We start from the raw sequence: 16,343 nt of genomic DNA, 5'->3' as shown, positions 1-16,343 counted from the left end.
TTTCAAAGCATATATAAAACAAGTAGCATTTCAGTATTTTCTTCTCTGAATTTACAAGTCATTTTGAATTGCCATTTGTGCTGGCAGCTGGTTCCTTTAGAAATAAAATATTAATTTTGAAAATTACTTTAATTTTAATATACTGTAGTATGTTCATTCTTTTCACTTAGGATTTGAATTATTTTCAGGCGATTGTACGCATGGCTACTGGGCTCTGAAATCAATCTTTCCCTCCTGTCATCAGAACACCCCGTTGTAAAGCGCCTCAACAGTGCCATGAGTGATACAAATACTGAAGATGGGGCTGAGATCAATGCCTATTTTGAAACTTTTTCCAGGCCTTTGCTAGTAGAAGGCATTATTGCATGCTTGAGAGCCAGTCAAGGAACAAACCCACCAGATCTGCGGCCTTACAGGCTTATTGTTTCACTGTTAGATAAACCAGAGATTGGTCCATATATTTTGGATAATATATTCTTGGATTTGTTAAGGTAAGTTGTGTTATGGATATATAACCTTATGTTTTAAATGTTGATTGTGTTCAAGAGAAAATATACTGTTCTGTTACACATTAATCAATGATCTCAAAAATGCTTTATTAATTTCCAAGAATGTAGATAAATAGTGGCTAATCTATTATTTGTTGATCAATTATCCATCCAGCTAAACATTCGTTATGATCAAGGCACATTTAGTGTACTAGATATTCAGCCAAAAACAGTAAAAAAAGGCAATGGTCTCTATTTTTTTATAATACCCATATTGCACAAGACATGGATACTGTGCGAAATACATTAATTGTGTGGGAAGCCTCTTTGACTCCCTGGAGCTATGGGGCTAATATGTGATACATGAGACCAGGGCATTAGCCAATGGCGAGATGTGACCTTTGCTTGTTTCCTAGGTATTTGAGGGAGTTCTGTTCGGTTTTCGGTTGCAATTTTCTTACCATGTGGGGGTCTGTTTTGTTATACCTACCTTATGAGTGCTGAACCCTGGTCGATGGCAGATAAGAAAAACCCCAAACCAAAAGGGGATTTTTCAGGGTCCGTTGCTCCCTGTGACTGAGGAGGCCAGCTTCTGGCTTGTGGTCCCCGGTAGGCTGAACTCCATTGACTAATCCCCTGGTCTAATGTATTGCATATTAGCCCGATAGCTCCAGGGAGCCTCTGGGGTTCACCCAGAAAATGGGGTTTCATTACATTCAAAGCTGTTTTTTTTTTTTTGTTTTTTCTACAAAAACTTAGAATTGAATGTACTGCTGTATAATGAAATACCCCTTTCTGGATGAGCCCCAGTGACTTCCTGATGCTATGAGATTGCTCTGTGCCAAAGTGTCACATCAGATGTGGGAGTTGTGTTTGACCTACTGAGGAATAGAGCTAAAATCGTTATCCCCTCCCTCCTACCATCCCTCCCTCCCAACCAGAGGCAGAGAGAGCAAGTGACAATTGACCATCTCTGGGAAAGTATCCAGACATCAGCAAACATTTACAGACAACCAGAGGGTTAACAGAAACTTGCAAACAATTCATACAAGACAGGAAAAACATTCAAAATTAGTACAAAACTTGTAGTTCTGAATGCCACTACCAAGTGGCTTGGCTTCTGCATGCAACCATCTTCCTTGATCAGTTTTGGAGTTGATGAACAGCCCATGGTTTGACCAACTAATCTGATATGGAGAGAGGGAGGCAGGGAGCTACCAGGGCTCATCCAGAAAGAGGCTTTTCATTACATCCAGGGCTGAGTTTTTGGTGGGAGTTTCACGGTGGCTCCCTGATGGTAACTAACCACAGAGAACAAAAGTGAAACTTCCCATGGAGGAGGAGAGGTGGCATGCATTAAGAAAAAGAAGATAATTCAGGCCATCAGAAATGACCTAAGACAACAAACAACTGACTAGGAACAGGAACTTTAACCAAATACAGAGTTTCCAGAACCCAGATAGAATGCCAAAATTCTCCGAGTTCAAATTTCAGCCCAGGACATGTTGGCAAAGACTGCAACAAGTGCAGCATACAGAACTGTACTTGTAAACCTCATGGGGCTCGAGGGTAGACCACAGGCTGGCTAGACTTGTTGACACTGCAGACAACCTGGGAAATATGAGCCTTGAAACGGGACTAAGGAATACAGTTGTAAGCAAATGCCAACAGAAACACTGCCTTGAAAAAAAATTAAAAGCCAAACAGCAACCATAAAATGAGGCAAGAAGAGGAAGACCAAAATCTAGTCAAGACACCAGGACAGCTCAGGAAGAGTATGAGCTGGCCAGAGGTGAAAAATGCATGAAACAACTTGCGAAATGGTGCCATGAAAAAGTTGATGGGAAACAAACAGTGGCTCCACCAATGCCAAGTAATATGAGGCGACAGTATTTGGCATGAGATACCAATCAAGAAAAGGCTCTCCACCCTGATTTCCTGGCCTCTCAGGGGTGAACTCCTGAACACACCAGAGAAAATAACTGTCAGTCCAGGGCCATTGTTAATGGGCACCCAGGGAAAAGCCTAGAGCGCATGCAGCCTGACAAGAACAACAAAACCAAGCCCACACAATCAACTGGATAGAAAACACTCATGTAAAGCAAAAACTAAACTATTGAACAAAATACAAAGCAAATCACCCCCACAGGAAAAAATCCTAGGATGGTCGGCATATAGAAGCAGAGGGGCTTACCACATCTGAAATACTTGGTACACAACTGTCCAATTGGACATCATCAAAAAAACTGATCAAGGAAAATGGCTGCATGTGGAAGCCTGGCTACCTGGTGGTGGCATTTGGTTCTATGAGTTTCATGCTAAATTTGAATGCTTTTGTTAAACCTCCAGTTGTCTGTTAAACTTCACTAATTTTCTGGATGCTTTCTCAGTTTGGTGGAAAGTTGCCATTTGCTCTGTGCTTCTGTGAGGTGGTTGTGGTCAGGTACTCAGTATGCCAAACAGAATTTTGCATCTGATATGACCCATTTGCACACAATGAAATATAATTATAATTACTGGTAATTATAAATTATTTGCATGGAGCAATCTCGGTGAAATAGCACCTGGAAGCCACCAGGGGCTTCCCCAGAAATTGATGCAGGTCAGTGTTCAATCCCCGGCCGTCCAAGAAGTTGGTCACCATTCTTTCTCCCACGTGCAATCCCAAATCTTCATCCTAATCCCTACCAAGTGCTATATAGCTGTAATGACTTGGTGCTTTCTCCTGATAGTTTTTTTTTTTTGTTCCCCAGAAATTGCTAATTAACCATAGTGCATGAATATTTTATGTGCAGTAAATTAATCAGATTTGTTTATTTAGTATGGTATGAAAAGTAATGCCTGTCTCTAATCATATTTTAGGAAACCAGTGGCACAGATATTAGATTTTGTCATTGTAGGTTTATACTGTAAACAGATGGATAGACATTCTGTTCCTATGAAAACATTTCAGTTGGGTATAGCAATTTTCATACAAACCAGTACAGTGAGAAGGTGGTCGAAAATTAAGGAAAGATAGCTGATTTAGCATGGGATGTGAAATAGTAACCGTAGGGCATGAAGTCTGCTTAACCCTTGGGCTGCACAACTGATAATACCATCCATGCACATAAATTATAAAAAAATGTTAAAAATGTTTCTAGGGGGGAGCCCCTTCGGCTCCACGGAGCTATCCGGGCTGATATGAATGGCATCAGTCAAGGGAAGGGAGTTCTTAGGTTTACCAGGAATCATAAGCCAGAACGTGGGTTTCTCAGAGGCACGAGGAGCAATGGCTTATAGAAACCGCCCATGTAGTTGGAAGCATTCTATGTCTGCCATCAACCGGGTCAAGCACCCAGAAAGGTAGGCGCCCCAAAACAAACCCTATGTGATTAAAATATTGCTACTGAAAGCCGAACTGTTGGAAGAACGCCCCCAAACAAAAAACAAGCAAATGAGCATGACATCACACCCCTCACCGCACGGCTGTCTGCACAGCTCCCCCCTTCTCAGGAGGGGAAAGGGGGAGCCTCAGACCTCCTGTGCTGGCTATTCACACCCCCAATTCTGTGGCTGATTTGAGACCTGGTGGTTGTGCGACTCTGGCTCCAGATTTGTTCCAGTGCTTTGCCTTGTGGTGTGGTCATGTCCTCTGTTGGTGTGTGAGCCAGGAGTAATTTCACCAGTACTCGGGCTGCATGCACCTAGGGTTATATTCCCTAGGTGCCCTGTAAGTACTACCCTTGTGGTTTGGGGTTACCTTCCACAAGTCGCCTGGGTTGCTTACTCATTACTGATGCCCTCACATTCGGGAATGGTGTCCATGATTTTTTTCAAGATGGTGTTTGTTTATTGGAAGCCTGAGAAAGCTGATGTGAGATCCTTGTACCTGCGGGGGATTTTAAAATCTTGTATATATCCTAATATAATAAAATTATAATTGTCTGAGCATAATTACTCACCCCATCATATGATGGAATGTGCAGCAGAAGGGTTAAACATTTAGTCACTCATGTAAAAAAAACAGTAGGATGTGCATTTATTTGATTAAAAATAAAGTTCAGCATTTCTGGAAAATTATTTTACTATAGTTAAATTATATCAATTTCAGGTGCTTATACCACACATGTCAAGTCTTACAAATTTCAAATGAGATGCCAGCAGAGTCTAGCAGTAGACGTCAAAGCACCATAGACAAGCAAAATTCTACACTGCCATTAACTCAAGATGGCGCTAAAGTTCCCTATGAGGGTAACCGAGGGTTTCATGAAATTACAAAAACAGCTACCTTACTCTTCAGTGCTTTGCAACCTTCTTATCCATGGATGCATCTCACAGGCCTTCTTAGTCAAGCCTGTCTACTTAAAGCAACATCTGGAAATAAAATGGAAGAGGAAAAGAGACATAATGATATTGATTATTTTTCATTTGTGAAAGCAGTGGGAAATGTGCAAACGAGTGTATGTGAAGTGTGTACTCTGCTGCAGCATTTGCTAACTTCACTTCCTTTAGATACCCAGCAGCAGACTCAAGCCTCTAGATTACCAGAGGTACTCTCCTCGGTAACTTCTCTCCTTACTGAACATCTCACAGTTCTGAATGCCCATGAACTTTCAGTGGGACTTTCCCTTTGTCAGTCTATTTTGCACAAACTTATTCCTTCGGTCACTCTCCCTCCAGTATCTAACCTTTCTCGGCCAGAATCACGAGCTAGCATTGGTACTTTTGCCTCCTTGCAACTGCATGGTCTCTCACAAGTGACAACAGTCACACGATCCCTGGTTGTCCCAGAAGCTGCTGCTCGAGAGAGTCCTCCTACTGAAAGTGGCATTGTTCAGATTGGCATTGAAGCAAATGAACTAGATGTGAGTCAGAGTGAAGAAAACCAAAATTTGGGACACAGTTCAGGTACTTCTGTAACAAGGGATAGTAGTAGTAGTAGTAATCTAAATGAGAACTTAACTGATGTGGAGGCAGAAACCTCATTTATATCTAATTGTTCTAAATTGTTAGCAAATGACATTAAAAAATCTGAGATGGAAATTGAAAGTGATACTGGAAAGAGTAAAGAACCTGGTATTGATGAAAATGACTTTATGAATGATGATATATTTAGCATGAATCCTAATGATCCTGTTGACTTGTTTGAGATAAATGAAATGCAAAATATTGATAGAACAGAGAGTAAATTTCTTGAGGATTATAAAGTGCTAATTGGCAGAGAGGAGGACATGGGAGGGGTAGCTGCACACCAGGAACTTTCTAGGATACAAGTATCCCAAGAGGCAAGTGAAGATGAATATGAGAGTGCTCCACAAAGCCCTAACCATCATGCTTCCTCTCCTATACATAACTATGTGAAAGATTTTGAAAAATTCTTTCTTGAATTCATTCAGAAAAAAATAATATCCAATAAGTCATCTATTGTGGACTTTCAAAATGTGTTGTATAGGTCTGATATGTTTGGTATAGACAGCTTGTCTGAATTGAAGTATTTACTGAAAGAATGTTTACAATGTTGTGAAGCTGAATGTGGCTCAAAGGAATCTCCAGTGGTAGGAAAACAACGATCATTACTGTTACCTTCACAGAAAATTTGTTCAACATTGTCACGGTCAACCTCGCCTGTTAATTCAAATAGCAAGAATGAAAATATTGATTTTTCATCTTTTCTTCAGTTAGACCCAAAATCAAATGAGCAGCTAAGAGTTTTTAAGGTGTCTTGTAATATTCTTGTTGACCTTTCATCACTTCCTACAACCCCAGGATTGGCACTCACCCGGCCAAGTGCCAACATTCCGCAGTGGCTTGTTGGGCTCTTAGCATGCGTTGTTTGTGGAAACCAGGTCTCTCCAGAATTTACTTTAACTTCTGTATCTACCCTGTTGGAGCTTGTAATGTTGGCTCAATCAGAGCTCTCCGTGTGGCAAAATGAATCGGCACTAGGAGGAGATGGAGACGCTGGAGTGGTGACAGTGAACATTACGCCGTTACTTCTTCCAACACACACACACATTCTGTTGTACCATACGCTGGTGTATCAGGTATGCTAATTTTACCATTCAGTACTTTATTTAGGGCTTTGGCTTATACTGCAGTAAATTGGTTTGCCTTAGTCACATAGAAGCACTGTAATGGGTGGAAGTAAATGGGGATGCCTGTTTCTTCACTTAATCCTGTAGTTAGCCTAAGCTACTTAATCCTTTTATGATGTATTTTATTATCTCAGTAAACTTACTTGAACCCTATAGTTCTTTTTTCTTTTTATTGATTACATTGACTGCAGTGCCATTTAATAGTCAATTCTTTTTTTCTGTATTCATCACATTATCCATTTCAATATTATAATTTCCATTATCATTAACATTATCATTATTGTAGGGTGTTTCATATTATACATTTTAAATTAAAATACAGTACAAGATTGTTATTGACTTGTTAAAATATAAATAAATATATAAATATTTTACATATATACATACATACATATATACACCGGGGGCAGTGACTCAGTGGACAGTGCTTGGGACTCGTAATCCCAGGGTCGTTAGTAGTTAGTAACAGTAATTAGTTAGTAGTTAGTAACAGTTGATTGACAGTTGAGAGGCGGGCCGAAAGAGCAGAGCTCAACCCCTACAAGCACAACTAGGTGAATACACAGTGATATAACATTAATGTGATGTATCAATGAGAAAATCAATAGGAGCTATGAGGAGTAATCTGCTCACTTGGCACTCCCAACCTAGCACCCTAGACCACTATACTACAATACAGTACCCACTGTACTCAACACAGCTTTTACTGTACTCAGCCTATCTCCACTAGGTGAGTACAGTAATAGCAATGTAACCTCGGAATCCTCCTCATTGCTCCTACTGGTTTTCTCATACCAACATACACACAAGCATATTACAGACTTGTTGCTAGGCAAGGAAGTAAATGAGATGTATGTCAAGTTTTGTGAAATATATGATAGGCACAAAAAGTTTATTCCAAAGCAGAGATGCAGAACCAGGAAACAGGATTGGTTCAACAAAAATTGTTCTGGGTTATCTTGAGGTTATCTTGAGTTGATTTCGGGGCTTTAGTGTCCCCGCGGCCCGGTCCTTGACCAGGCCTCCACCCCCAGGAAGCAGCCCGTGACAGCTGACTAACACCCAGGTACCTATTTACTGCTAGGTAACAGGGGCATTCAGGGTGAAAGAAACTTTGCCCATTTGTTTCTGCCTCGTGCGGGAATCGAACCCGCGTCACAGAATTACGAGTCCTGCGCACTATCCACCAGGCTACGAGGCCCACCAAGTTGAGTTGAGTTGGCTTTTGTCCTATCGTGGCTGATTAGGTTAAGTCAGGTGTTTGGGAATCACCAGAACACTGGTTTAAGCCACCCCATTGCCCTAAAATAATATTCTCATGGCTAATAATGTATAGTGAGTGAAAGATTTATACAGTATTTGTCAAATGAAACACATCACATCCATTTGATGATAATGATTGTACAAAATTTATATGATAATTGTAAGAGATTTAACATTCATCAAATACCACTACAGTACAATATTGGCAATTGTATTATGTTGCAATTACTCTTTTCACAAATACTATTACCTTTTATCTACTGCATAAATTTCTAGCACACGGCACGACAACTGTGGAGTTACCTGAGACCCAATACGAGTCATTTCCATGTAACCAGTACAGAATTGCTAATTCAGTTGCATAATTTGACACTACCTCATGGCTCCAGTGCAACTCTAACATCTGCTCCGCCACAGTCATCAATTTCCATTGTTGAGAGGCAAATTCTTCTTGCTTTGACTTGTCCAGTTCAGATTTCTTCTGCCAGGGAAAAGGTATGATATGGTATGGTATTGTTTTTATTCAAACATTTACTGTATTAATAATCTATGTAAAATATATGGAAAAAATAAATGCACTTTGTTTTATTTTATTTTAAATAAAACTTTAATAGTTAATTTATGATTAGCTGTTTGTAGTTGTGTATATAAATATTTAAGTGGAGGTTTTAAAAATTAAGATAATATTGTTGTTATTGTTATATCCATCTATGAGTATATGTTGTTATCACACTGTAAGAAATGATAGCAGTAGTTTGTTGTCTCAATATGATTATTATGAAAGGAAAACCCATAAGAAAATTTAATGATTGAAGGGTATTGTACATATTAGACTGTTGAAGGATTAGGTAAGAAAACAAAATGATGGGAATGAGATAAAAGTGAATTAAAAAAAAATGTTAATTCATAACGATATGTAGATGAATACTGTAATGAGAGATTGATATACTGTGTATGAATAATGAAAATCAAACATAATACTTTACATATACCTTGCCAATAAAAAATGTTGTGTTAATCATCAGATTGGGGTTGTATGGAGTCATGAAGGCATTAGGGCAGAATACAACAGCAAATCCATGCAGCAGTGGATGACCTTGTGGCAGGTGTCTCGTACTCTTTCGTCTGGCTTCTCAGGAAAACGTCCGGGGTTTGATAGGTAATCTGTTTTCTTTCCACCATACCTGGAAATAATACAGTTTTGTAGAGTTCAGAGACATATAAAGAGAAACTTCAGGAGAAGTATTGATATACATAATGATAGTGAAATTATCTGCAGTAAAAGAATAAAGGATGAAGCCAGGAAATGTCAAATCTTTTATAGTCATAATGATCCTTATTTGTAAGAACAGGCATGAGATTTTGTTAAAGATTTGGTGTATACATACAGTTATATCATCATAATAATAATAATCTTTATTCACAAGACGGTACAATGGGTTCATGAGATTACATAAGATTGGTATTTGTACATTCTTGCAAAGCCACTAACACGCACAGCATTTCAGGCAGGTCCTTAATCTAACATATCAGGTAAGATGAAAAGGTACATTGTAGTAAAGTTATATATCAATATTTAACTACAATATAAATTGACAGAGGTGATTACACTGGTTAAGATGTGTTAAGTACTAATATTGGGGAAGTGGGTAGAACAAGATACAGTGTGAGTTTGAAGCACAAGGTAGGAAACTATGAGGATGAAATAAGGCACAGGTTGGACAATTTTTTAATTCATTATGAAGCGAGTTCCATAGACTGGGTCCTTTTATTTCCATGGAGTGTTTGCACAGATTTAGTTTGACTGGGGATTTCAAAGATATATTTATTTCTGGTATGGTGCTCATGGGTTCTATTACATCTATCAAGGAAAAGTTTCAGATCAAGATTTCATTACATTATTATTTCATTACATTACGTTTCATTACATTCAATGCTGGTTTTTTGGTGGGTTATTTTTTCTTGACTTCATTCCAACACACATTGACCTACAACTTTCACATATTCGAGTATAAATGCCAAACATTATTTATTAAAACATTCAAGTAAATAAATGAATTAGAACTGTCTTATTCATTGTCGTTAACTTCAACTTCAATTATCTCTAAAACTAGAGTTTTAAATGAGTCGGCTTCAAAAAATCCAGATTCTGACCGATTCTCATTATTATTACATATAGCGTGCACAGCTGTCTGTTCTACAGTACTATTAAAATGGATTTTTCATAAACCATAAACGTTTGGAGTTATAATTTTTTTTGTCTAAATTTGGTGCATATTTCAAATGACACATTGACGATTTTTTTACAGTAAACTAAACTGAAAGCCTATATTCTAAATCTATGAAAATGAAGATCATATGCTATTCTGAGAGCATGATAACACCAAATGAACATTTGGTGATATTTTACATTTTTGCAGCCGATTTGAAAATCTGAAGTTTTCAATATTAAATTTTATAATTATTTTTTATCTTTTATTTTTCAAGTTACGTTTGTGATCATTTAGACAAGGTTGCAAGATTTGCTAGTACATTATTCACAAAAAATTGGAAAGTGTTTGAGCAAGCTTGAGAAATTGAACTTATGGTACTAGCAGGTTCTGTCGTATATGTATGCCATGTGCAGTTTAAGGGTTAAGTAATGCAAGGGAGAGATGAGGAGGAAAAATCTAGAGGAAGGTAAGAGCAAGGCAGATGGGATGGGGGGTAATAATGGGGTGTAAGAAAGGGGTAATAATGAGTATAAGAATGGGAATGTAAGATTAAGAGGAGAAAAAAAAAGGGGGGGTTAGGCTTATGTTAGGTCATGCTTGTTTGAAAGATTAAAGCATTTGAGTGTGTACTGTGAAAGGATGGAGTCAACAGCAACAAAGCCAGGACTAGGTTCATGTTGGGTATGTTGTGTAACGGAGCCGATTCGACAAGACAGCATATGTGAAGAGTAGAGGTGGGAAAGATTATTTTAGAAGAGACCAATCAATAGGATGATTAGAATCCCTAACATGACAGGAGAGAGCATTGATTATATCTGCAGACTTAACACTTTTGTGTTCCTTAAGTCTGTCATTTAGTGTACGGCCAATTTCCCCAAAGTATTGGAGAGGACAAGACAAACAGGAAATAGAGTAGACACCAGCTAGATACCTGCTTGATACCTGCTTGATGGGGTTCTGGGAGTTCTTCTACTCCCCAAGCCCGGCCCGAGGCCAGGCTTGACTTGTGAGAGTTTGGTCCACCAGGCTGTTGCTTGGAGCAGCCGACAGGCCCACATGCCTATCACAGCCCGGTTGGTCCGGCACTTTTTTTAGAAAACAGTCAAGTTTTCTCTTGAAGATGTCCACGGTTGTTCCGGCAATATTTCTAACAGTCGCTGGTAGGACGTTGAACAACCGCGGACCTCTGATGTTTATACAGTGTTCTCTGATTGTGCCTATGGCACCTCTGCTCTTCACTGATTCTGTTCTGCATTTTCTTCCATATCGTTCACTCCAGTACGTTGTTATTTTACTGTGTAGATTTGGGACCGGTCCCTCCAGTATTTTCCATGTGTATATTATTTGGTATCTTTCGTCTCCTTTCTAGTGAGTACATTTGGAGAGCTTGGAGACGATCCCAATAATTTAGGTGCTTTATCTTGTCTATGCGTGCCGTATATGTTCTCTGTATTCCCTCTAGTTCAGCAATCTCTCCTGCTCTGGAGGAGGAAGTGAGTACTGAGCAGTACTCAAGACAGGACAAAACAAGTGATTTGAAGAGTACAACCATTGTGATGGAATCTCTAGACTTGAAGGTTCTCGTAATCCATCCTATCGTTTTTCTGGCTGATGCAATATTTGCTTGGTTATGCTCCCTAAACGTTAGGTCGTCAGACATCATTATTCCCAAATCCTTGACATGCTGTTTTCCTACTATGGGCAGATTCGATAGTGTTTTGTATCCTGTATTATGTTTCAGATCCACATTTTTGCTGTATCTGAGTACCTGGAATTTATCACCGTTAAACATCATGATATTTTCTGCTTCCAAATCGAAAACTTTGTTAATGTCTGTCTGTCTGGTTTTTCAATGTCTCCAGCAGAGGTAATTTTCATGTTGATTTTTGTATCATCTGCAAAGGATGACACGAAGCTGTGACTTGTATTTTTGTCTATATCTGATATGAGAATAAGGAACAGTAGTGGTGCAAGGACTGTACCTTGAGGTACAGAGCTTTTATCTGCACTCGGACTCGATTTTATTTGATTGACTGTTATTCTTTGTGTTCTGTTCGACAGGAAATTGAGTATCCAGCGTCCTACTTTGCCAGTTATTCCCATTGATCTCATTTTGTGTGCAATCACTCCACGGTCACATTTGTCGTATGCCTTTGCAAAGTCTGTGTATACAACATCTGCATTCTGTTTTTCTTCTTATGCCTCAGTGATTTTGTCATAATGGTCAAGTAGTTGTGAGAGGCATGATCTTCCCACTCTAAATCCATGTTGGCCTGGATTGTGGAGGTCATTGGTTTCCATGAATCTAGTGACCTGACTCCTGATCACTTTCTCAAATACTTTTATTATGTGGGACATTAGTGCAACTGGTCTATAATTCTTTGCCAATGTTTTGAGACCTCCCTTGTGTAGAGGGGCTATGTCTGCTGCTTTCAGCGCATCTGGTATCTCTCCCATGTCCAATCTCTTCCTCCATACTATACTGAGTGCCTGTGCTACTGGCACTTTGCATTTCTTTATAAATATTGAATCCCATGAGTCTGGACCCGGGGCTGAGTGCATGGGCATATTGTCAATTTCTCTTTCAAAATCTATGCTACTCTCAGCATTAGAAGCAGGAGGAGCAGTGTGAACCAGATTACTACGAAGAGTGTTAGTATGTTGAAAGACGAGCCTTATGTCAAGAGGACGAAGGGTATTAGTGAGAATTTGAGTTCAGATATGAAGGAAAGGCAGAACGCAGTGGTACTAGTGTTGAAAACAGGTTTGGGATGAAAGAAATTTTGTTTACCTAACAGAAGCAAACCCCCCCCCCCTTTTTTCTCTCTCTCTCTTATTCTTATGTTCCCATTCTTATATCCATTATTACCCTTCTTCTTTTTCGTCTTCGCAATACATGCAGTTTGCATGAAAGTATTACCCCCCTTCTTACACCCCATCCCATCCACCTTGTTCTTAATGGGTAATTAGCTTAATTGTCATATAATTAATGATCTTAATTAATTGATATTAATTAATGATTAATCTTAAATAAATCACCATTAAATTAAAAGATAATTGATATAATAGTACAAACGAGTAGGCTTTTGCTAAGATTGAGGTAGATGCTTGCATAAGTACTTGGAGAATTTACCGAGAAGTTGGGAACGTTTATGGATGAGAGCATTATTTAACCAGTAGAGCGAAAGACATCATCTTGGACAAAGTCAGGCTAGGTAAGGTATATGTATCATATTAAATGTATCATACTAAATGTATCATATTAATACAGTGGCTGATTATAATTATTGTGTTAAGACATACCTACAGTGCACAAATCCACAAGGGTCATGATGAGGGTTCGAACTTAAGCCCGGGATGATCCCAGATGATGCCTTAGCCGACTAAGGCAGCGTCTGGGATCATCCCGGGCGTAAGTTTGAACCCTCATCACGTCCCTTGTGGAGTTGTTCATTGGATGCATCACACTATTGTGATTTCTGTGTGAATACCTACAGTGTTTAATTTATGACCTCTTAATATCCTCATAATTAATAATGTGTATAAGAATATCGAAGAATTTTAAGTACTAATAGCACCTGCTTTTTTCAGATGTTTGTTTTTAATGGTTGAACGTTTACGTGGGGACAGTGGCATTGAACGTAGCCTTGCCCATGCTTGGCTTGCCACGGCTTTGCAACGTAGTGACACTGCTCGATTAATTGATCCAATTCTAGTTCTGCTGCTTCATCCTCACACTCGTAGAGTTAGTGTGCAACATGTTAATATTGAGAAATTACCACCTACACAACAATGCCAGGGAAACAAATGTATCATAGAAGAATCCCAGATATATGCTATTAGTTCTGAAGGTGGAGAGGTCATGTATCACGTGAGCAAAGAAGGAAGACAACCTCAGACTAGAGGAAAGCCAATATCTACACCAGCTAAGCACATATTAGCCTTCACATCTATATCCAAAGATAGCAAGAGAGTAGTTACTCACCATGCTGATTTTACTGAGTTTGAATTGCCATCTAGTCATGAGCAGCCACAGTTGCAGTCATCTATTTCTCTTATGGTAAACCCTTTCATGCAGCATCCATGGATAGATATGGAAGATCTTGCCAAAATGAATAAACCACTAAATCTTTCTAATGCAGTCCGGATACAAAATGGAAATTATCAGAAATCACCTACAACTAATTTTCAAGATGACTTAAACAGTGATGCTTCACCAGCTAGATTTCATGATGATGATGATACTGAAGATGATGATGATGAAGAGTGGACACCAGCAAAGATGATCAAAAGTATTTTGGAGGATGTGATAGATGCGGTAGTAAGCTCCCATCATAAATATCCCGAGAGTGATGGTTCTAGTGAACAGGACACAATATCTCAATCAATTACAAGTGATGGAAATATTCCTGAGTTAACTAGACATCCATTCCATTCTCATATGCTTTTGTATATGCAGGTTGTTGACAGTGGACAGTGCCTAAATGGTTTGTTGTTAATTCGTAATATTATTGAAGCGCAGCCTAAAAATTCCCTCTTGGCCCTTGCATCAACAAGCATTAATACATTGCAGTCAACATCACCATTGATAATATTATTGGCAAGACATCGTCGCTCTGTTTTTGGCGATGGATTTGATGGTGGAAATGTGACTGATATGGTGAGTCAATTTCGGTCTACTATGTATCTGCAAGTAGTAATCACTGTGTGCCTTTATTACCTGCGCTCATACTACCCATGCCTTCCACACTTGCGACTAAGAGATGAACACTTGCAAGATAACCAGGAAGTCCAGGTAGCATCAGCAGAAGTTCTCATTCTTATTTTCACTCACTTGTCCCCTTTAGTGACTGATTCACCTCGTGGTTTTACACCATATATCACTGATTTGCTAAGTAAGTGTAAAGTGCAGAAATGTGTGCTGCATTGCTTACTTTCCACTGTACATGCAATGACCTCCACTGGAGCAGCAGTATCTTCAGAACAAAAACTATGTGTAAACCAGGAGACACGTACCTTCACAGAAGAAGTTCTTGATTATAACTGTGGCTACCCAGGCCAGTCGGGTACCATTCCACATCAAGAAACCTATTTAGCCAGAATCATTGACCTTACTCTTGCTTTAGTTCGCCTAGAAGATACCCTGGCAACTGACCGTGCTGATAGCGGAGGGATCCGTGATCCACCAAGTGTTAGTATGAAATATTCCGGATTCAGTGCTACCAAATATCAACCAGGACAACCAATTCCAGCACAACCTATGTTTATGGAGGTGCTGACTGTTGCTCTGAAACAGCATCATTTACGCCACCTTCATGGATCATGGCTACATTTGTTTACAGCTGCATTACCTCATATGGGTCCATCACTGCCTAATAACAGCCTACGTGTAACATATTTAGTATGTGAACTACTGGAGTGCATGGCTCATTACTACTTTCCTGGTGCTCCATCTCCACAGGCACCTCCAGACTACACACTGACTTTGCTGCAGTGTCTTACTATGACAGTTCATTACTGTCTCCTAGACCCAACACAGTCACCAGCATTTGGGTCTTCTTCATCTACTTCAACATCAGTTGTGTCTCCAACAAGTCAGAGTGCTGGACAGATCTTGTATAACCTTCTTCACGTCTTCTCCCCTGTAGGGGAAATAATGGATGCACCTGTTGATAGCAGTGGCTTGGATCCACCAGCTTGTGCCCGCCACACAATTCTCTGCCACTTGCCTCGAATTATTTCTTCATTACTTTCCCTCTGGGCTGCAACAGGAGATGATCAGGAGTCGGCCTTCGTGTTGGGTAGTAGACGAGGAGTTAGACAGCAAATAGTGGAACTTCTCTCACCAATTTGCCATCATCAAACCCCACATCTCCTGGCAGCTGTCAGTGTGGTGTGGCAGGTGAGAATTCAAAATAATTTTATGTAATTGAACTGAATTTGAATTAACTTCTTAGTGTTTAAATTTATTAATGAATACTGAAGATCATTTATAAGATAAATAGCATCTCTACTTATCCATGTGATCTCATTGCCCTTTCATGTCTCGTGGTTAGTTGGAAATTCAGTATCTCCAATATACTGTACTGTCCTTGTTTCAGCTCTTTACCATACACCAATGAATGCTAAATTTCTTGGGCCAGATTCACGAAGTAGTTACGCAAGCACTTACGAACCTGTCCATCTTTTCTCAATCTTTGGCGGCTTTGTTTACAATTATTAAACAGTTAATGAGCTCCGAAGCACCAGGAGACTGTTTATATCAATAACAACAGTTAATTGGGAAGTTTTCATGCTCGTAA

General features: G+C 39.3%; 1 protein-coding gene across 5 annotated transcripts in view; it reads left to right on the top strand.

Annotated features, from left to right (window-relative positions):
- LOC123765261 (protein DOP1A) overlaps positions 1-16,343 on the top strand; it is a 75,870-nt gene that overhangs the window by 18,953 nt on the left and 40,574 nt on the right. For all 5 annotated transcript variants that reach the window (XM_045753775.2, XM_045753774.2, XM_045753777.2 and 2 more), the window contains 5 exons: positions 189-491; positions 4,582-6,514; positions 8,105-8,323; positions 8,854-8,987; positions 13,633-15,943. In XM_045753775.2, the coding sequence (XP_045609731.2) occupies positions 189-491; positions 4,582-6,514; positions 8,105-8,323; positions 8,854-8,987; positions 13,633-15,943 (4,900 nt within the window). The remainder of the gene's footprint in view (positions 1-188; positions 492-4,581; positions 6,515-8,104; positions 8,324-8,853; positions 8,988-13,632; positions 15,944-16,343) is intronic.

Source organism: Procambarus clarkii, chromosome 33, assembly GCF_040958095.1.
Source record: "Procambarus clarkii isolate CNS0578487 chromosome 33, FALCON_Pclarkii_2.0, whole genome shotgun sequence".
NCBI lineage: Eukaryota > Metazoa > Arthropoda > Malacostraca > Decapoda > Cambaridae > Procambarus > Procambarus clarkii.
This window is presented reverse-complemented; position numbering and strand designations above follow the sequence as displayed.